General features: G+C 41.6%; 1 protein-coding gene across 5 annotated transcripts in view; it reads left to right on the forward strand.

The window, feature by feature from the left end:
- Positions 1-22,045, forward strand: part of ELF1 (E74 like ETS transcription factor 1) — a 94,022-nt gene that overhangs the window by 46,404 nt on the left and 25,573 nt on the right. For 4 of the 5 annotated variants that reach the window (XM_032993908.2, XM_032993911.2, XM_009973794.3 and 1 more), the window contains exons 2-3: positions 7,913-8,222; positions 17,415-17,589. In XM_032993908.2, the coding sequence (XP_032849799.1) occupies positions 8,151-8,222; positions 17,415-17,589 (247 nt within the window). In that variant the 5' untranslated portion in view covers positions 7,913-8,150. Of the gene's footprint in view, positions 1-7,354; positions 7,533-7,912; positions 8,223-17,414; positions 17,590-22,045 lie in introns of those variants that run through there. The other variant, XM_032993910.2, reaches the window with a different exon arrangement.

A 22,045-nucleotide genomic window follows, 5' to 3' on the forward strand; every position in this document is an offset into this window, starting at 1 on the left:
AAGGAGCACTTCTGCATATCCCCATGTTGTATAGGGATGTGAGAGGTTGCGGGGTTTTTGCTTCTTCGGTAGCCAAAACATCTACACCAAAAGTAAAAAGCAAAGTCAGTAGAAGGGCACACATTTCATATATTTTGTGCACATACATGCACAAAAATGGGGATAAAGTGTGTTTATGTAACTGCAGCTGATACGTGTATGCGTGCATCTGTGCAGGCATGTAGAGTAGGTGCCATGCAGTGAAGCAACATTGTGTGGCTTTTATCTGACTGTAGTTGGAGTAATGCTGCTTATCTGTGAGCTGAGGCCTTAGTAGTCCAATCTGAAAAGTTGCAAAGCCATACAGATAGACAAGACTGCTAGGTCCCATAATCACTTCTGAAAATTTACCCTCATCTTCTCTTTTATGTGTCTAATGTGCCAAAAAGTGCAATTTGGGCAGCTGCAAAATGGTGTTTGAATCCACTTAGCAGTTTTTGTTGGGGGAGACAGGAGGCAGGCGGGGAAGGAAGGAGATGCAATCTCTGACATGATTCGGGGAGGAAGGAGGGATGGACTGGCGTTGTGATGTCCCATCTCTGTAACCTCTTCTTCTTACACCATTCACCCAACCCACGGAAATGCAAGATTCAGTTGTTTTCTTCTCAGGGGAATGGGGAAGTCGGGGAGAGGATTTGGACCCCTGCTTCCCTTTGGAGTGCCCTTGCTCCCTTGCTCTAGGGCAAGTTACAGCTAACTTTTCGTGTTGAGTTGGCTCTACTTTGCAAGAGCAAACACTTTGCGGAGGGGTGACTAAAACCCAGCGTGGCCTTTATCTCGCCTGATCAGATCAGAGACGCTTGCTCTTCATCTTAGCAGATGTTCAAATACTTTATTCAGGGCTCAGGAGCTTCAGTAGCTTGCTCTTTAGTACTGGATTTTTGGTGGTAGTCTGATCTTTCGTTGCTGTAGCACAAATCAGTTATTTATAGTGCTCTGTGTCTACACACCTACACTGATTTGGGGCTACCTTTATACATTGAGCATGTTGGCAGGAGAGGATACAGAAGAAAAAAAGCCTCAACCACACTGTCATTTTCTTCAGACTTCCCAGCAGCGCTCTGCTGGGATGCTGGGTTTGTGTACAACAGCTGTGTTATATATGTATGTGTTAAATAAAAGGGACTAAAAAAGTATCGGGGAACATGGGAGAGAGGAAGAACAAGGTTTTCAGAGGCGGGGGAGTCTGTAAACGGTGCTGGAGCTGTTACTGTTAATAGTCTGGAAAGGAATCTTGCCTCAAATTAAATATTCGGGCAAAAAGAGGTGGTTGCCAAAAAAAAAAAAAAAGATGAAAATACTGGTTTTTTGGTGACAGTGAAGAAGAGCTTGTTGCCTGCATTTGTACTGTCTGCTCTCTTTGGAGTAAACATGTGCTTTTATGTCAGATTTAGGGCAGGGGGATTCATTTAACTTCTTTTGACTGAATTGTGTGCTAATTTCTTTTTCTTCTTTGCTTGTTTATGTTTTACAGATGAATCATCTTGCTCTCTGTCCTCCTTGCTGTGTATGTACTGGGAGCCCGTGGTGACATAGGCTGGTTTCCAGCCAGGCTGCAAAACAGGGATTTATTGATACTGATGATTTCTTTGTCCTTAACGAAAGCTCAGCAAAGGTCACTGTGTTGACTTTTATTATGTCAGCTGCTTTTTGCACAGTTTCCCCTAGGCAGCGTGGATGCTTTCAGAAGATTTCAGGCTGTTCCTTACATTGTTTCTTTTCTTCCTTTCCCCGTTACCATGTTGTTTTCCTATCTCCTTAAATTTGTGTGAGCAGTTGAAATACTGAGCATTCAGATACTTCTTGTCCAAGTAACATATATGAACTTGTTTTTCTTGCTTGTCATTTTGTCGACTGCAGATGGCCCAGGTCTAAGGACGTGTTTCAAAGCCCCTGTTCTGTGCAATTTTTTAATACTATTGAATATGTATAATCAATCCATGAACAATGCCACAGTAGACTATATTGTTAGTATTTATGCTTAGTGTGGACCATACATAAAGATCATAATGGGTTTGGGATTTCTGCATTAGGAGAACTGCACTATCATTTAGCTTTTCCCCCCTTTTTAAGAAAACCAGACTCTGCGATGTCTTACTTGTAAAGTATCATAAAAAGATGCAACTCTGCAGAGAGTGGAATGGCTCTGGCTTGATCTGTCCTTCACCTCCACTGGTAGAAAGGAGTTAGAAGCTTAAATGAAATGTTACAGTTACCATCCATGTGTTTGTCTGACTTCATCTGGGATGGTTTTCAGTCTTTCAGTCCAAAAGATGATGTCTTTATACTTCCTTTTCCTCTCATTCACTCCCCTCTTCTTCCTGCATCCAAGATGATGTTGAGAAGGGTGTTCAGCTTTGCATTTCTGTTAAGTCAGAATTTTGACACTTCTAGGCTAGAGCTAATACTGCAGACTGTCTTAGAAAATCAGTGGGAAATTTCAGTTGCAGATTGTCTTAGAAAATTTCATGGTTTGACCCCAGAGGGCAACTGAGCACCATGCAGCCGCTCGCTCTCTTCTTTACCCTCAGGAATGGGAAGGAGAAAATAAAGCAAAAGGCTCCGATGTGGAGAGAAGGACAGGGAGGGGTGACTCACCCATTATGGTCACGGGCAACAGATGTTAGGGGAACAAAAAGAACATCAATTTAATTCAAACACTAACAGCAGCAACAACACTTAACAGACAGAGTAGGACAGTGAGAAGCATTACCACATCTTAAAAACACCTTCCCCCACCTCTCCCTTCTTCCCTGCTCAGCTTTGCTCCCAATTTTTCCACCTCGTCCCCACCCAGCGGCACAAGGGGGCAGGGAATGTGATTATGGTCAGTCTGCTGCTCCTTCCTCCTCAGGGGGAGGGCACCTCGCATTCTTCCTCTGCTCTGGCACGGTGTCCTCCTCGTGGGAGACAGTCCTCCATGAACTTTCTCCAGCATGAATCCTTCCCATGGGCTTCAGCTCTTCCCAAGATGCTCCCGTGTGGGTCCCTCCCACGCGTCGCAATCCTCCCAGTGCCAAACAACAACAGCAGGGGCTACCCACGGAGTCCTGGCCTGCTTTGGGTGCAGTCACCTGCTGTAGCGTGGGGTCCTCCATGGGCTGCAGGTCGGCATCTGCCCCACTGGTGACCTCCATGGGTGGCAGGGGGGCAGCCTGCCCTCTCATCTCAGATGCAGGGGAATCTCTGCTCCAGCACACCTCCCCCCCATCCTCTTCCTTTCTTCCACTAACCTTGATGTTTGCATAGGTATTTTCCTCTCAACTCCTCCTCACAACTCCCACTCCTCCCTTCTTAAACATGTTATCACAGAGGCGTGGCTGCCATTGCTGGTTGGCTTGGCCTTGGGTCCAACTTGGAGCCAGAGGAGCTTTCAAGAAGCTTCCCACAGGGGACCACTGCTGTAGCTCCCTCCCCCACTACCAAAAACACCACGCACAAAAACCCAAGGGAGAATCAATGGGAAATTTCAATCGTAAGTCATTTGTCCCTGTGCTAAATGAGTTGAGCTGTTTCAGCAGTAACTTGGGATTCAGATCAGCATTTGAATCGTAAAGCAGCTAAGCTGGTCCTTAATTTGAAATGTAGGAATGATCTTACTAATTTTACGAAAAAGACAGTGCAGGATGATTACAGTCATCTTTAGTAACCCTAAATAGGACTGGATCCAGTATCTTGCTGGAGGCATTTTTCAGCTCAGCTGGGGTGCTCTCAGTACCAAGACTGGAGCCTTCCAAATTTGTAGCTGAGCTGTTTCAGCAAATTTTTGGGTTTGTGCCTGGCACTTGGATGCCTGCTACACCTGCTCCAGCGTGGTGCTGCTGTGTTATTTCGGTGGTGTGCATTGCCATGCTTGAATGCTAAGGCAGTATGGGCTATACTGGCTCATACTGCCAGGAGTTGAAGAAATTGTGGACTTGTTGTGACTTTGAAGTTGGAGCCTAGTTTCAGTATTGCAACTTCACCATTGGGACTAAAAACATTGATTCTGGAGGTATTTCTTATGAGTTTTGTTGAACTGGCTAAACAGGGCTAGGGATTAAGTGGAGGATATATATGGTGAAGAGTGATGGGGAAAAAAGTTGTCATGTCTTAACTGGTCAGAATCCTACAATGTATCTTCTGGGATACCAGAGTAGCAGTGTACTAAGGGTTAAATTGGCTGAGCATGCTTTTAAGACAGACTGAGGAGGTTGTTTCTAGTAGTTTCTACTGAAATCAGTAGAAGAGGAGAATTTCCAGAGGGATTGAAATAATTTATTTTTATTTTCAGTTTCAAGGATTAAGCAAAACAAAGATGTTTATTTAGATTGCTGTGTCTTAATTTTGCTTTTTATAATATGTTTCTACAACAATTAGTAAAAATGAAAGCAAAACCTTACTTATTCTGTGGTTCTGAAAATGTGATGACAATTTTATGGTAACATATACTATGTTCCCGTCCTCCTAGGACTATTTGTATGTAGTCAACCTTATTGTGCCTGTGAATACAATTTATGCATTTAGCTGTTTGCAAATAACTTATTTTCTACTCACAGATGTACGTGAAATCAGGCAGGAGATAAGTGGCATTATATATAAAAAACAATAGTCATGTTTGTGTTAGTCTATAGACAGCAGGATCCTGTGATACTTGGAATAATGAAAGCACAGTTTATAAAAATAGATGTGGAGGAAGATACAACTGGTTTAGAATTGTGCTGGCTTCTGTGAAAAGCTGGTCTTGTTTTCTATATGGGAGAGAAAGTGATACGGGTTAAACAAAAGTACTTTTGCATTATTTTGTCATGCTGTTACTGCCCAACAGATCATGTGCAATTACTGCGTATCGCTGAAGAAGTAATGAAAAATTTCCTGTAAATAGTAGTTTGAGCGCCTAACCTTTGTAAGGTTAGATATAAAAGCTCACTGAAGTCTGTTCACTCATTTGTCTTTGACTTCGGTCATCATGTTGTGGTTAGATATGTCTTTTGTTGTAAGAAGAAGGTATTATTTGACTTTATTTATAGAATCCTTGATGGTGTAGGGGGAAGGAACAGTCTGCTATATAGTCTTACATTACTGCATCACCGTGATGCAAAATTCATAAAACAGCTTTTGAATGTCTGTTTTTGCAACATTATCAGATGATTAGGAACTTCATGTTACCATAAAGTGCGGCTGTGTGGAGTAGTGTTTGTGTGGATCCCTTTGGGATCAAGTGTGTTACACTGCTGCAGTCTCTTAAATGATATTAAGTCATGATGATTAGTTTTGCATTGAGGGTTTTGTTGGTTTGTTTGGTTTTTGGGTTTGTTTGTTTGTTTGTTTTTTTAAAATAAAAAGGCAAGATTTCTTTATGGCTTTTAGTAAGTTTTCTGCCACAACTTTTGGAACTTAGGCATTTAGTGTGCATCTTGATATTGTAGTATCTACTGTAAAATATTAATATTTTACAGAATAATGAATGACCTGGTACTAATGGAAGAATATGTCAGTTCCTGATGCAGGCAGGGACTTACGGTGGCTGTACCTCCAGTTTTCCTTATACTTCATGAGCTTATTAGATAGCCTGCGCCTCCAACACTTCATTTATCCTGATTTTACATTGATGGTGTTAATTGTTACTGACCTTAGAAAGTTATTGGACCTTAAAAACTTGTACTCTTTGTTCATACATGTGGCTTCAGTCAGTGTAACTGAGATGATTATAAGCCTTTGCTGTATTCCTGCTCTAGTTCTCCCTGGACAATTAGCTTAACCCTGTTTTAAATTAAGTCTCCATTTGGAAGCTGAGGATGTTCTGGTATTTGCCCGGTGATCCTTTGCTGATTAGAGGGAGTGACTTAAAATACTGTTTCATCTTATTGGAGTGTTACAATTTGTTTCTAGGCAGTAACCAAAGTAGAAGTTGTATTTAAATAAATTTCCATATCTGTCCTCTCTTCTGAAAGAGCTGGTATGTCCCTATTGACATAGATTGACCTGCTTCAATCACTGTCTGTAGAAAATATTAAAGTATCTATTATGTAGCTATGTACTTTATTTTCAGGCTGGCATACAGGATGGTAGGTCTGAGATGGGACAAGTTGGTCATAGTCCCACTGTGCTGGTGCGTGTGTAACTTCTTAATGACATTCTTACTTTCTAAAAGGCAGGGCCAAATAATTATATTTAGGAAAGTTACCCAAGATGGTTGCATGTCATGCTTTCAGTGCCATAGCCCTGCTGAAGTACGGAGAAAGCCTTGTTAACTGTTCAAGTCATCCTGCAAAATAGCAAGGGCTGAGGCTGAAGTCCTGGTTCCCAAAGCACATCCATCTCTGTTCATGCAGGTAGCTCTCATTAATGCACATACTCTCTAGTTAGGGTTGTGGCTACTCTTACGAGCCCTTCAACAGCTAATTAAAGCACGCTTTGGAAGATGGGGAGGTTCTCCTGCTTGTATAATCTTGGGTTTCCTGATTTCTTAGAAGGGTAGGATCTAGCAATTTAAATGCTTGAATGCTCTGCCATCACTGCTTAGGAATTTGGGAATACCACAATCTATATGGGAAAAACAGCTGTCACATTTCCTAGAGTGAGGGAGTATAAGCCTGTGACACGATCCTCCCTAATTAAATTTCTTGGCACTGGGGAGAAGAAGATGCCCTTCATTTTTTTGAGTTTCAGCCTACTGCAAAAACAAGGTGAAGTTAAACCTCCTGTACAAAGACAGATGTTAATCCCCGCCAATGGCACTGAAGTCGCCCAGAGGCTTTCCTGAGGGTCTCAGTCTGGATGGGTACGTGTGAGACCTCTATCCCTTTTTCTTCTGTCACAGCAGCCCTTAATCAAAGGCAGTTTAAATAATTTTGATCAAAATGCTGGACGCCACACGTTTTGCTTCCTTTAAAAATAAATGGATTCAAATTCCTAGGCACCAACATACTCCCTTAGGTTCCTAATTTCAGACACCTGTTTCTGTTATCCTTTTGAAATGGCAGATTTTTTTTATTAATGTATTGGTCACCTCAGTGGTATAAAACGATTGTTTTGTGCTCACTTTTTTCTTCAGAAGTTTTACAGCTCATGTTAACCATGTTTACCTTCGATGCTGATGAGTAAATGAAAACATGGGAGCTGTAGTCACCCATCACTCCAGTGAAGCTGTTTACATTCCATAGTTTGGGATTTTTTATTTTTTTTCTTTTCTATTGTACTGTGCAGTTTTTTTGCCTGTTCTAATTTGCCATGACGTGGTCAGTGCTGTTTCCTTCCGGCTGCTTGTGAGCCTGTGGTAGAGATAAGGATACGTTTACAGTGCATTTTTAACAAGAAGCCGAAGATCTGCTTCATGTAGGAACTCGGGGACTCTCGGGATTGTACAAAGAATTCATTTACTGGTTTCATCTGCTTGATGCTGTGGGAATCAAGATCTAGAGCATTTTACTCGCAAAATAACAACTTCTGTAAATTTGAACTGTGCGTGACGAAGAAAGGTGATATACTTGGGGTGTCCTACAGCTGAGTAGGTCAGTCTGGGTTTTGTATTTTTACTTGAATATACCTTAAAAATGAGAATTATTGGTGAATGTGAAAACTGCATATATAAATCAAATGAAAAGATGGGTTTTCTTTTTGTTAACTATTGTAACTTTTTCTTAGTCTCATGGTTTTAATATGAAACACTCTGAAACTGAGGTCTTCCTGAAACAGTTTTATTTTTAAGGGAATAAAAATTTGCATGTATTAATTAGTAGAAGTGTAATACATCTGAAGATACAAAGGTGTCCGACTTCCTTGGAGTTAGAAAAGTTAAATTTCAGAGCAAGCTTTACTGTGACTGCTACTATTTCACATAGCTAAAGCAATCATTTCTTCATTATAACTTTTTTATTTTTTCCCTCCACAGTGATAAAGGCTATTGAGGTGGGAAGAACAACTCAGGAAAGGATTTCCCTTGGTTCGTTTCCCTTTGAGAAGAGAAGAACCTGCGAACACCGATGATCTAAGAAATACGAACACCGATACTTGAATCATTTTGTGATCCTGCCTTTCTGCCCGGCTGGACCTTGGTGACACTCTCCGTTCTTTCACATTCGAGAACATTTTTCTTTGTATGTGGAGCTGAAACCTGGGAATGCGTTATTATGGCAGCAGTTGTACAGCAGAATGAGCTTGTGTTTGAATTTGCCAGCAACGTCATGGAGGATGAGCAGCAGGTATGGGACAGTGTAAGAAACCATAATCGTACAAGTTGGTGCTTGGAATATTATGAAAACACGAGGAAAAAATGTGTAAAGCACAAAAAAGCAAACATGGAAGTCAGTATTGTTGCAGCAGATCTTTGTGCTATTTCAAAAGCTTCCTGTTGCTTCCTGTAACTGGCATGGGCAGAACAGAAATTGGTTGAAGTGTTATAACTTCTGCAGTATTGCAGAGATATCCTCCTCTGAAAATGTTTTTGCTGTCTTGCTGATTTGTGCCGATATATTCCATCCATTTGTGATGCAGAATTCCCCAACTTCTGATACTTGACAGTGTGCTATCCTGGTGTGCTAGGATAAAATTCCGAATAAAAGTAACGGTCACATTACAGATGACTAGAAGGAGCGGTAGGTACTGCTCACTGCATTTTTACAGATTGGTTTCTGATTGTGTCACTTTATGCTGGCTATTCAGAAATACACGTCAAAGTAATTTAAATTGGTTTCTTTCACATTGCAGGGAAAATATGTCTGTTTCTGAGGAGGCTCTGTTAGGTGTTGATTATCTAAACCACATCCTGTGAGCCCTGAGGCTTCAGTGAAGGATTCCTGTTGTAAAAATGGGGCAGCTTCTCTACAGTTATAGATTAGGTGTGGGTTAATAGTAGGGGTTTGCATTTATTAACAAGAAATAAGGTGTCTGGGTACTGCGGAGAGACAGTTCTTGAGAGGCTGAGAAATGCCGTGACAAACTGTTACTCTTTCTGTGAATGTGAAAAGCATTTATCCTCTCTTTTAAAAATGCTCGTGGCTTTACAGTCTTGTCTCTGGGTTTTCTGTATGGCCTGATATCTGGCTGGGTCAGTGGCCTGTTTCTGCTGTCAGAGTCATGCGATCATTTCAATGAACTGAGTGTTGTCTGTCTAAAGTGCTAACTCAGTTTTGGGTGGAACTAGTAATGTAACTTCCTTCCCTGTATTTTTCTAGAGCTTGTGGTAGCCTGGGGATTTAGATACGGGAATTGCAAAAACATAGCTGAAAACAAGCCTTATTTGTTACCTCTGTTTGTTGTTCATTGCTGGCTTTACTTTACAAGCCAAAGGGAGAGAGGAGAATTGAGATGGGAAGGGCTACTTCAGTGGTAGCGGCAAGCAAACCTAGTTTTGTTTGGTTTAGCTGTGCATTCTTCCTCTTGCAATTTTTTCAGATGCTCACCTGAAAAATTTTAAAAGTACTAAAGAGTACTGAACAGGGCAGTAAAACCTCCCTAAACAGAGCTTTCTTCAGCTCCAGAACAAACTCAACCTTGGCATTTATCTCATAACCCCAATAAATCCTACTCCAGATGAAGCCTAAGGAAAGAAGGTGTCTGTAGCATACCCAGAAGTGATGAAATCAAAGATGGGGAAGGTCAAAGAGAGAGTGCATAGCGGAAGGTTCATTGCTGCAGTTGGGTGAAAGCTCCTCTTAAATCACTGGGTTGACTTACTTCAGAGATCAAAGATGCAGGTAGGCAGCTAGCTAGGTAGATGTTAAATACCCAGTTGTAGAAAAGGAGTCCTGCATAGGAAAAGATCTGGGAAGCTGGAGCAAGATTCGGCTTGGGCAAGGATTTATAGTACAACATTAGCCTCAAAAGATTGCTTGTTGCTTATATCTAGTTGATCTGCTGCTTAGAACATAGGAGCTATTGTTATGGCTGCTACTGAGTTTTAAAATTCTGGACAGGTGAGTTATATTTAGGGGTGGATAACACAGTTTGTGTACTTTGCAAAAAGTTTAGCTCTGCAAGTGTTCTGTTGGTCAAAAGCAATTTTTGAGCTTCATCAGTGTACAAAAGCTGAGATACTTATATACAAGCATCATTTAAATGATTTTTGGATAATTATTTTTGCAATGCTCACAAAAGCTGGCATTGCAAGAATTTTGGTGCTTTACTTTTTGTCAAAGTTTTGCCTGAGGCCCTGTTGTGCCAAGAGCTGTCAGGACATGGAACAGCTGCGGGGAGAGGTTCGGGGTCTAGATGGCAGCTATGCTCAGTATTTCAGGGAAGTCATAATTCATGGCTATTTTTTTATTTAATACTTTTTAAAGTCTTGGTTAAACAACCATAAATTATGAACAGTCCATTTGAAAATGTAAGCATTCAGCCAGTGTCAGATGCCAAGGGGAGGGACTCGATCACGTGGCCCCATGTGAACAGGAAAAGCTCTCTCTTATCAGCTTTGTCCTTTCCAGTTTAGAAAATCAGATTTTTTTTTTTGTTTCTTGGAGGATTAATTTATTTTATCATGCATGGATGGTGCAGAAGAAATGGGGTGAAAATACACTCATAACTTTGAGAAGGGAACAAGTGGTTTGTACCAATGCTACTGATAACCTGACTGGCTGCTGGTGTGTCAGAGGTCCTGGTTAAAAAGATGATTTTTTTGTTGTTGTTTTTGTTTTAGTTTTTTTTTGTTGTTGTTGTTGGTTTTGGGGGGAGAGAGAGACTGCATACGTAAAACTGGACAGAAGCTCCTACAAGCTTTGGCTGAGTCAGTGCCACTGCCTAAAACTGCATTTCTTCATGTCTGCAGCTTCTCCTCTCAATATCTTTTCATTTAGCCCTTAGGTAACATAGAGTCAATGCAATATTTCATCAGGACATTCTGGATTCGGTAAGCTGAATAAAAGCAGTCACAGAGTCTGGATCATACTAGGAAGTTTTAAATGGTGCCAGGGTCACACTGAATCATCAGAACCCTTAAATTGCTAGCATGGTCCCCAGCATGATTGCTCTATGCCAACAGGTTCTCTCTCAAGTGGCTCTGACACGTGTAGTAACCTGTGCCTGCAGACACCTTCTGTGCCTCTGAGGAATGTTTCTTGCTTCCCTTCTTCTGAGGAAGAGGGGTCCAAGCCCTTAGGTAGGGCTGTGGCTTCTGCACCATCTTCTCATGCCTTGGTTTGCTCTTCCACATTCGCTGGTGTTGCTGTGGGCTTTCTGAAACATGAAGTCACCTGGTCAGGGCCAAAACCTACATTTTTTGGCTATTTCCAGCTCCTGCAGAAAGTGCCCCCCTTATCTACTTGCAGTTTTATGAAGACTTTAAGGAAATGATTGTGAGATCCATAATGAGGTTGTCTCCCCAGGAAATCAAGTGGCATTTATCTGCTTCCAGCATCCCTCTGTGAAACTTTGTAATTTCTCAGATGCTGACCGTGGGAATGCCTTTAAAGTCGAGAGGCTGCCTCTACTGTTGGCACAGGAGCCTTCATCAAGAGCAAACCGAAGCCCATTTTCTAGTCACCAGGGTCACTTTGCCTAGTTTCATTTATGTTTTGGTTTTTTTTGTTGTTGTTGTTTTTGGTTTTTTTTTTGTTTGTTTGTTTGTTTTTTTTTTGTTTTGTTTTTTGTTTTTTGTTTTTTGTTTTTTTTTTTTTAATAAATGGTCAACTATATTGCAAGTCTAAATTCTGTTGCTCTGTTAAAAAAAAAACGTTTTTTTTTTCACTGGGTTTTCTTTCATTTATTTTATTTTTTTTTCCCTTTTCCCTGATCCTATCTATTGCATGCCTTTTTTCCCACCGGTCACTCACTTCCATAAATTTATTCCACACCAGTTAGAAGCTAGTCACCATATTCCTGGGACAAGTATTCTTCCTTAGAGGACTTGTAGTATGAGAAGACAATACCTCCAGAGCAGAAGAAATCCCCTTCCTTATCTTCCATTTCCACAACCAGGATGGTGTTTTGATCTTCTGTCAGCTGGTGACAGCTGATGAGAAAATTCTCAGAGACCAAGCTGTGTGGTGCGGTCAACACGCTGGAGGGAAGGGATGCCATCCAGAGGGACCTTGACAGGATTGAGAGATGGGCCCATGCAAACATCATGAAGTTCAACAAGGCCACGTGCAAGGTCCTGCACATGGGTCAAGGCAATCCCATGCAGAAACACAGTCTGGGCAGTGAATGGATTGAGAGCAGCCCTGAGGAGAAGGACTTAGGGGTGTTAGTGGACAGAAAACTGACTGTGAGCCAGCGATGTGTGCTCATAGCCCAGAAAGCCACCCGTGTCCTGGGCTGCATCCAGAGAAGCGTGGCCAGCAGGTCAAGGGTGGGGATTCTGCCCCTCTAGTCTGCTCTGGTGAGACCCCACCTGAGTACTGCATCCAGCTCTGGGGCCCCCAGCATGAGAGGGACATGGACCTGCTCGAGCGGGTCCAGAAGAGGGCTGCAAAGATGATCAGGGGGCTGGAGCACCTCCCCTGTGTTGACAGGCTGAGAGAGTTGGGGTTGTTTAACTTGGAGAAGAGAAGGGTCTGGGGAGACCTTATAGCGACGTTCCAGTACTTAAAGGGGGCTGACAGGAAAGATGGAGAGGAATGCTTTATCAGGGATTGTAGTGATAAGACAAGGGCTAACAATTTTAAACTGGAAGAGCGTAGATTTAGATCAGATAGAAGGAAGAAATTCTTCACTGTGAGGGTGGTGAGACACTGGCACAGGGTGCCCGGAGCAGCTGTGGCTGCCCCCTCCCTGGAAGGGTTCAAGGCCAGGTTGGATGGGGCTTTGAGCAACCTGATCTAGGGAAAGGTGTCCCTGCCCATGGCAGGGGGGTTGGAACTAGCCGATCTTTAAGTCCCTTCCAACGCAAACCATTCTACATTTCTATGAAAAAAAGAAACACCTTGTCAGCATGTCAAACACCCAAGAAGAATTTGAGAGCAGGAAGGGAGGATTGCTGCCTTTGGTCCTTGGAGGAGGGCAGGGTTCAGTTTTCGGGGGGTCATGGAGCATGACAGATGCTTTCAGGGATCTGCTCATGGGACCTTCCATGGACTTCAGCATCTCTCTTAAGCTTTGCACTTCTCTGAATTGTTAAAGGTTGGTCTACAGGACTGATTTGTAGATAAACTACAGTGAGAAATTTGGTGTCTAAGATTTGGGAATATTTCAGCAGTAACTCAACTCCTTTAAGTGTCCAGCAGACATGGGAGATGTGTTGAAGCCAAGCCAAAGCTTTGGCAGAGCTGGGTGTCATATTTTAACTATATTCTTCATGAGAAAGATGAAGCAGAAGAAGTAGGCAAAAGGAAAAACTACATAAATTGTTTTTCTGTGGATTTAGGTATTGATTTCTTGAAAATCATTGCTGGCACTCTAATTTGAGACTGGTTTTTTAGTTTTGGCATACTTTGCACTCTTTTTGTTAATGCATGTTGAACAACCTTTGTATAAGAAATAAATTACTTTGCCATCTTGATTTTGGAGAGGTAATTTCTCTTAATTGAATCACTACCTTCTAGTCCTTAATTTAATGTTTTCCCTGTGTGTAATGCTTATTACACACTAGCATCAAAGGGAGCCATAGTAAACATGGGGTCTTCTGCAATTCTAATTGTGAATAGAGTTATTCCTGTGTTTTACAATGGAGCTACAGGAAGCTTTAGCTTGTCTCTCAGTTGGGATTCAGGCGCTTTCAATGAAATCAAGAACATTATGGAAGTACTGAAGTGAGATTTTACTCCTCAACGGTCATACATACATCAGCATACATTAGGAATAGCTTTTAAAACTGAATTAAATGCTTGTTAGTGAAATTATAATAAATTGCAAATATTGTACAAAGAAGTGATACTGGTTTCCACAAAAATGCATTTCAAATTAGATTCGATTGCAGTTGCATGAATGCTTTTCTCTCTGAAAGCATATTATATATTTGTTCCAGCCTTTCCTTTTCACAACCATGTCAGGAAAGAAAATCCATACATTGTACTTCCGTAAGGTATGAGTTGGAAGGAGATGTAGCAATGGTTTTAAAATAAAAGGCCACAAGAAGTTATATTTACTCTGATTCTTCCAGTTCAAAACAGTTATTAATTTAAAGAAAACCACATTTAAAGTGTCTTACTACGGGCTAATGCTCTTCTGTTTGTCTCTCGTCTTTCGGAAGTGCAGTGTGTGAGCAAGCTCCTCGGAGGGTCTGGTGCCGAGCTCACGCGATGAGGTATTCCCCTGCCACGGGGGTTTCTCTGCCTGTAGACAGAGACAGTGACTGTCTCGGAGTATGCGGGTGATGTTTTTTTCTAGACATGGTCAAAACACAGTTTAACCTTGCGGAGCCGATCGTATCTGATCAGACGGACCAGGCCGACTGCTGCTGCCATGTGTGAGGGCAGCTCTGTTTACTACCACAGGAAACATTTCAGCCCGCAGTGAAGAGTGTTTCAGTAACACCTAGATGCTTGGGCTTTTGTAATTAGACTTCACAGCAGAGCCATGAGTAGGGTGTAATGTGAATGGGGCTTTGAGAAACTGAGCTGAAAGCTTGTGACGATTGGTTGGCTTTCTTTGTGTTGCATTTATTATTCTGAAACAGTTTTTCATGATTTGTCCCCACTAAATAGTAACAGCAGTGCTGGAGGTGCTTTTGCTTCTCGGAGGCCAAGTCAGGGACTTGAGCGTCAGTCATTAGAGAAGGATAGTGCTGAGCCAGAATAATTTTTTTTTATCCAGAAGAAGCTAATGTGAGGTTTATCCTAAGCACAGGCAACTGGGTATGTTGGTGCAGATGCTGCAGCTGTCGAGCTGGTGCAGTGGCAGAGCAGGGGAGGAAGGAGCACCTCGCTTCAAAGACATGGCAGGGTGGCAGCTGGTCATTTGCTGGTGAGCATGTAGGAGATGGACACCTACATCAGAAATAGACACACCAATGCCTCCACCCTTTTATAGTCAACAGAGAGGAATAGGGTTTTTTAGGGCATGATTCATCCTGTCATAGCACAAGAGCTGGACAGGGAAATTGTGCCTTAGAAATATCCATTTCTTTCTGTTGGCTCTCAAGGAAACCTGCGGTTCCTAGCGCAAGTCCAAGTCCTTGCACCACAGCTGTTTGAAGGTAGGTGAGATGAACTTCACTCTCAGTGCCTATGAACTAGAGCGGGATGTGAAGACTGAAGTCTTCTTACTTGTATCTTCTCTACCTAAAATCCATAGTTTTTACTGAACAATATAATGTTCTACTGAACAGGTGCTTGTAAAGCACGCACTCTTCTTGCTTGCAGGTGACAGGAGCCTAAGTGAAGTATTGTATGTAATCCTTTTTTAAATTTTTTTTTTTTTAAATGTAGTTACATATATGGGTGTACAGTATATGTAACTTCCACCCCACAAGTTATATACTATGGTATGTTACTGAAATTGAGGTACTTAAACTATTTTTAGAGCATGGATTGTATCTCTGTAATGAGGCTGTAATGGACCATCTTCCTTCTAGTTTATGGAACATATTGTTGAAAATAAAGCCTTTTTTTAATGCATACAGTACTTTATTTTTCTTCTCTCTTTACAGTGCTTTATCTTTTTTATTGATGTGGCTTTTATTCAGTCAAATCTATTTGTTTATTCTTGCCTGGAAACAAATGGGATCAGGGATGTTGGGCTCAGTAAACAAACAGGTTGTGCAATGTGAATGCAATTCTTCCGGAGGAACAGCAGGGACCTCTTGCCCACCAGTGGTTCCTGGTTTCTCAGCCCTGGCAATGTACAACCTTGGATAGAGGTGGACACAAAGGTGTAGGGTAAAAGTTGTCCCATTTCTTGACTCGACATACGCCCGTCATCTGGCAATGTGATTGCACAAGAGGATTTTAACTGGTGTGCACTTTGCTCATTTGTATTGATCTTCTACGATGTTACTCTATTTTGAAACTTATGGTGGTAGAGTAGGTAGGTTATTATTTTATTTTACTTTTGGTTTTGCTGTTTTTTTTTTTTTTTTTGTTTAGCTGACTGTCCATGATAGAAGACCATAGAAATACTAGTTTTGTTTCTTAATTCTTCCTTTTTTCCTGATTGCCCTTTACCACAGTTGTTGCTGAGACATGTTTTACAAAACACAGAACAATTTAAAGTGGTAATTACTGCCTTTTAAAACTTCTAATTGCACTTTCTGCTTTTAGTACTTACATTCCAGACTCTTCCCTGGGACCAGCTTACTCCTATAGCCGTCGTCTGTGTTGAGTCAATAGCTCTGTACCGTTTGTTTTCCGTTGGTGGCTGTGCGCATAGTGGCAAGACTGAGAGACGTGAACATTTCTGAACCAAGCTCATAATCATGTGGTTGTTTTTTTTTTTTCTTGTGTGGTTAAATGAAAAAACAGCTTGATCCATGAATATCTGTGCTCTCCTGTGGAGGATGAGACTGAATGTACATATAAAATGGTTTTCTCAGAAACGTGTTTTATCAACTTTTTGGTTTGTTTTCTTGTTTTTAAGCTTGCCACATTCATAGTGTGATTTATTGTTATAGTAAGAAAACCTTAGAACTACACTAGACTTTCTTTGAGCCTGCTGTGCTGGCATCAGCTATGACTTTCGTCCTGCAAATGACATTTTTAAAGCCTTGCTTTGGAAAAAAAGTGTCTGTAGTAAAAGGTATTTTCTGAAAACCTCTTCCTGTTGAATGGTTGCCTTTTCAGAGGGTGTGCATCTTATTATTATTACCAGTCAGCTTGATTTTGGTTTTCCCAGCTGCCTCTTTTCTTCCGTACCTGATGCAAAACAACTATTGAGAAAGAAGGATGATGTCTGAAATCAGACTTAGGAAGGAAAGCAGGGGTGGGTTGGGGGAAGTTCTGTCAAGTGACTAAAGCCATAAGAATTAGAGAGGGAAAGTATTATGCCACATATATCAATCACTCCCTGTTACACCCCCTTGCTCTTGTAGCAAATGTCGCCTAAAATAGTGATCTTCAACTAGTGTCTCATAGGAAACTTGGTGCCTATGAGAGCTTCATCCAGTCCTGGCAGCCACAGGACTCCACCCCCAGCTTGATGGGAAGAGCAAAAGATTAAGGTGCTTGCAGCAAATTGCTTGCCCAGTATTATTGCCAGTAAAGTTTTGCATTTACTGTGCTGTGCCACTCCTCTGTACTGTCAACTTTTATGCTGCAAAATAATGTTGTGGGAGTTTGGTATTACCTACTGGAGTAAAGTCAATATATTAGGTACTGCAGTGATACTCAGGCTCTGGCCCATAGTGTACCACTGCTGCTACTTGGGTTTATGTGCTAAAAATCATCTTGTTCTTTGGTGCTCCCTCCTGATGGTCTAATATTCAAGTGATATAGTACAGGTCTGTCGAAGTATTAATCAGTAAGTGGATAGACTGGATGTAGTCTTACTACCATTATTTTAATTTTCTTTTTTCCACCTCCCAGCTTGGTGATCCATCTATTTTCCCTGCTGTCATCGTGGAGCATGTTCCTAGCGCAGACCTCCTTCATAACTACTCGGGCTTATCCTGCGTGGATGAACCTAGTGACATGATCACTGAGAGCTCTCTGGACGTCGCAGAAGAGCAAATCATAGAAGATGATGATATCACACTCACAGGTTGGCAGTAAAACCATTTCTGTGCCATGTTTTTGCACCAAGATGGCTGTGGCTAATGGTAGAAAAAAGCTTAATGACAGAAACCAACAGGAAACAAATTTATAGTAGTATTGAATGCTGTTAATTCTGTACGAGACAGAAAAAATGGCATTAATACTGCTAGCAGTTGGCTTGCAATCCCAGCTGCACAGCTGATAATGGTGAAGAGTTTCATCCATCAACAGAGATTAAGACAGAGTCCTGCTCAGAGTACCAACAAGATTTTTCTGTGCTCTTCATAAAATTTGTTTGCTCTTATTTAATGGTTGGAACATACCTAAGTAAACATACATACCAAAAATCAGGAATATGCAACTTGAGTAGATGTGCTGCTTTTAGCTTCCTGAGGCTATACAATTAGCTATAAAATGTGCACGTTAGTGTGACTTACTGGTGTAGGTATGCTCAGCATAGTATTCGTGCTGTATCTCTAGTAATGATTAATGCCAAAAATACAGATGTTCTGTGTAAATTCTGTTAGAAAAGGTAGCCCCAAAGAGAAAACAGATATCAAGAGGAAAGCTCAGAGATATGTCACATTTCTTAAAAAACAACCCCTCACTGAATGCATGTATTTGAAGCATTTTTGCAGAACAAGTCTGAAAGGTGAGGTAGATACTTCACAGAGGGATCATCTGTTCCTCTGTCGTCTTTCAGCCAAGGCTCCACACTTGGACTGTCTCCAGGGCTGGAGACAGCTTGCTGGTTTCAATCATGCTTTTGACATTATTTCCAAAGGCATACTCTGATACAATCTTCTACCACCAAAAGCAAAACAAAAACTCAAAAAAACTTGACATGAGGAACAGTTCACAAAGCAAATTGACATGAGCTGTTCTCAGTAAATGGTTTTATCTGATAAAAATGACTCCTTTTTTTTCTTAATAGTGTATTATCTGTGAACAGACTGTGACCGTACAAAAAAGTTAGCTGATTATTCAAGAGGGTTTTACATACTTAAACATTATTTCGAGTTGAGACCTCTTGCCAACTATTCACTTGCTGTTCATATTAATTATTCACACTGCAACTGGCATTTCCTTGGTGTGTTACTTAAGCACCACTTAATGCGGCTGTGTGAATTTTTCATGGCAGATCGTTTCTGTGAATCGATATTCTCTAATATATTGTGAGTGAATTTTTACTTGCATGAGTGATTGTGAAACTCCATTTTTGTGAATGCTCTTGTTAACAGTTTTTTGTTGCCGGTCACATGAGAGAGGTTTGCAAATTGCTGCCAGAGTCTGAAAATATGTAATCCTTGTAACCGATGATGTCCCAGGGTTTCTGGGATACTTTGGAGGCAGACAAGTACGGTATTGTTCCCCCCATCCATTGTAGTTCAAGCAGTCTGGTTTTCTTTAAAGGCAAAGTCCTGAGAAAACCAGAGCTGCCACTTCGCCGAGATTATTGTTGTGAAGGAGATGTTAACTAATTATCAGTTTCACACTCTCCATCCCGCAAGCTACTGTGCATGCTGTGGGTTTCCCTGGAGAGGAAAATGGATGAGCCCAGGCCAGGCAGGGACCAGCACCGCTGCGGGAAGCTCCCGCTCAGGGTGCAGGGCGGGCAGCGCTGGCAGCCCAGCCCCTGGTTTCTGGCAGGGAACTATCCAGCCTCGCTCAAGTAGGGCAGAATTTGGGGGCCCAGGGGTGCAAAGGGACTCCACAGAAGGTGAGGAGAGGACTTCGGGGAAGGAGGCCCCTGTCACCTCCCTGCCCACTGCAGGCAGGCATCGGCTGTGGCCGCAGCGGTCCGCTCAAACTTCAGGGCAGCCGTGGAGGAGACCCGGTTCAAGCATGGCTTGCTGGAGGCCTGCCTCTGAAATGGGGCTAATTGTAACTGAAATTTCCCACCTACTCTGTTTTTCAGCTGTCCTTTTTTTTTTTTTTTTTTTTTTTTTTTCCCCTCCTTTCTTTGAAGTTTCCCCCTTGATTTTTTTTTCATGGGGCGTGTTTGGTCTCAACAGTGAAATGCGTTGTTTTCCTCTTTGAAGTTTGTACCAGTCTTTTCAGTCACTTCCATGTTATGCCTTTGAGCGAGGATCAGACATTATAAAGACTGAACTAATTCCATGTTAAAATACTGGTAAGAAGTTCACAGCAAAATGAAACTGAAACCGCCATCATTTGTGACTAAACATTACTGAGAAATGGCTGTTTAGTATGCAGGATTTGGGGTTTTTTAAAGTTACCAGTTTTTCAGTACTGTTTTATGACTCTGTCGTATGTTTAACCTGTTTGTTTGTTTGTTTTTTTTTTTTCTCCTAAACTAACAGAAATTAGCAGTAGGTCCTCTGATACTGAAGCAATAAGTTTTCAGGGATTTACCTGCAGAATAATGGACACTGGTAGGTTTTTCCATCTTGAGGATGTAGCTTCAGCCCATCAAAACCACAGCTATTGCACGTCAGTGATTACTTACCCGTAGTATAAATTATAACCTGCAGAAAACTATAAGAACAGCATCTGTTTCACATGAGACCCTGCTGAAAGATGGCTAACAGCCAGCTTTTTAGTTACAGTAACGCTCATGCTGTAATTTTTTTATAATGAATAGGCAGACCTGTCTTATCACCCTCCTCTTTAAAAGCACTTTTCCCTCGAAAAACTGTCATGGCAATTCACACGGTCAGTTTGTTGCCAATATTAGGGGAGTTTAAATGATTAACGATCATGTAGTGAAGGGTGATTAACAAAATAAATTGGAGAAGTTTTATCTCTAAAGGGAAAATTGAATTGTGGTTTTTTTTTTTTTTCTCTGAAAAATACAGTGGATAATGTTTTGTGCAGATGGTACAATTTGCTACACTTTATGTACCTTATTAATGTGACTAATTATGGTTATATGGTTATATAGGGGGAGGAACTAATTGGATTATATAACTTACTGGAAAAAAAAAAGCTATTACTGTTATTAATTTTAATTTTTTAAAAACTTTACCAAGTCTGGCCAGTTTAATTTAGAAAAATAACAGTTAATCATCCTCTGCCATTTTGTGATTCACCTGTTCTGGTGTTGTTTTCATGGGATCAGGGAAGTATCTGCATGGAGACAGTTGGGGGGAATGAAAGAGGAGGGACGGAAAGTTTGTGTTTAGATGCCTCATGCCCTAATCTGAATAGGGAGCATGGACGTGTGCATTTTCATAGATCGGTAACAGTGCCTGATAACCAGTTCAGAAGTTACTTTACAGCATTTTGAATTTCAGTAACGTTTGGCTTGTACATTTGGGAATGAAGGCAAAGAGGTGTGAGGTACTGTAGTCCCGCACAAACCCAGCATTTTCAGTGAGCGTTTATGGTGCTACAAAGAAATCCAAAGGAATAGTTAAGTGGAAACTGAACTTCATAGTGTTAATCTGTGAGGATTTTTTGCTGACAAGGTGCCAGCTGTAAAAAAAAAACGAGTACAGTTTCAGTTATTTTGTAAAGAAATTATTCACTGCTGCACGTAGCATCTGGTTAAAAACAGTGAGGGTTTTTTCATATATCTCACCAGTGAGATCATTTTCTCTACAATTGTTAAGCCTTATTTTGAAAAGAAAATGGAAGGTGATGTGTAGGTCTCCTGAAATACCTGTGTTCTTAAACTTAGTTTTCCGTGTCAGTTAACAGTCAGCTCAGAGTTGATACTAAAAAGCAATTGCTTAAATTTAACAGCCTGCAAAAGGGGGCTCTGTCTGCGTTTAATGGACCTCTTTCTACTTCTAGCAAGCTTAGATTTCTTCTGATGTTACTTTGAGGCTCTGTGGTCTCTGCTTTTGTCTATAGTAAAACCAGCAGTGAATTTAAACACAGCTGTGACTAGCACAGCCCTTATCTTGGCCTGGACAAGGACTCACCTTGTCCGCTCTGCAGAGCTGCTGGCCACCGGGGAAGCAACAGGAGCGGGACAGGATCGACGAAAGCATTGTAAAGCTTTCAAAAAAGACACTAGGCAGGAGTGGGGAAAGCAGGACTTTGGTCTGAGGCAGGGAGCTTCCAGAGTGAGGCATAGTTTCTTTCTCCACCAGGTGAGAAGAGCAGAAAGCTGTGTTTGGGCAAGCCTCACGCTAACAGCAGCGAGCGCTGATTCATAGTGAACCTGGATTCGCAGTAACCGGGCTGTAATTGGCATGCACATACAGAGGCTTACATTTGTGGCTTGCTCAGATAAACAAGAACTTGTAGAGTACCCTGGGAAAAAAAAGAAGTTACTTTTAGGTGTGGTTTTCCCGCCCTGCCCCCCCCCCCCCCCCTTTTCCTTTCTTCTCCTCCCCCCCTTTTTCCTTTCTTTCTTCTCCCCCCCCCTTTCTTCCTTTCTTTCTTCTATCTCCCCTTTTTCCTTTTTTTTTCTCCCATCTTTTCCCCTTTTTCCTTTCCCCCCTTTTCCTTTTTTCTCCCTGCTCTTTTCTCCTTTTTTCTCTCCCTCCTTT

Source organism: Tyto alba, unplaced genomic scaffold (genome assembly GCF_018691265.1).
Source record: "Tyto alba isolate M040663 unplaced genomic scaffold, T.alba_DEE_v4.0 Super-Scaffold_45, whole genome shotgun sequence".
Taxonomy (NCBI): Eukaryota; Metazoa; Chordata; class Aves; order Strigiformes; family Tytonidae; genus Tyto; species Tyto alba.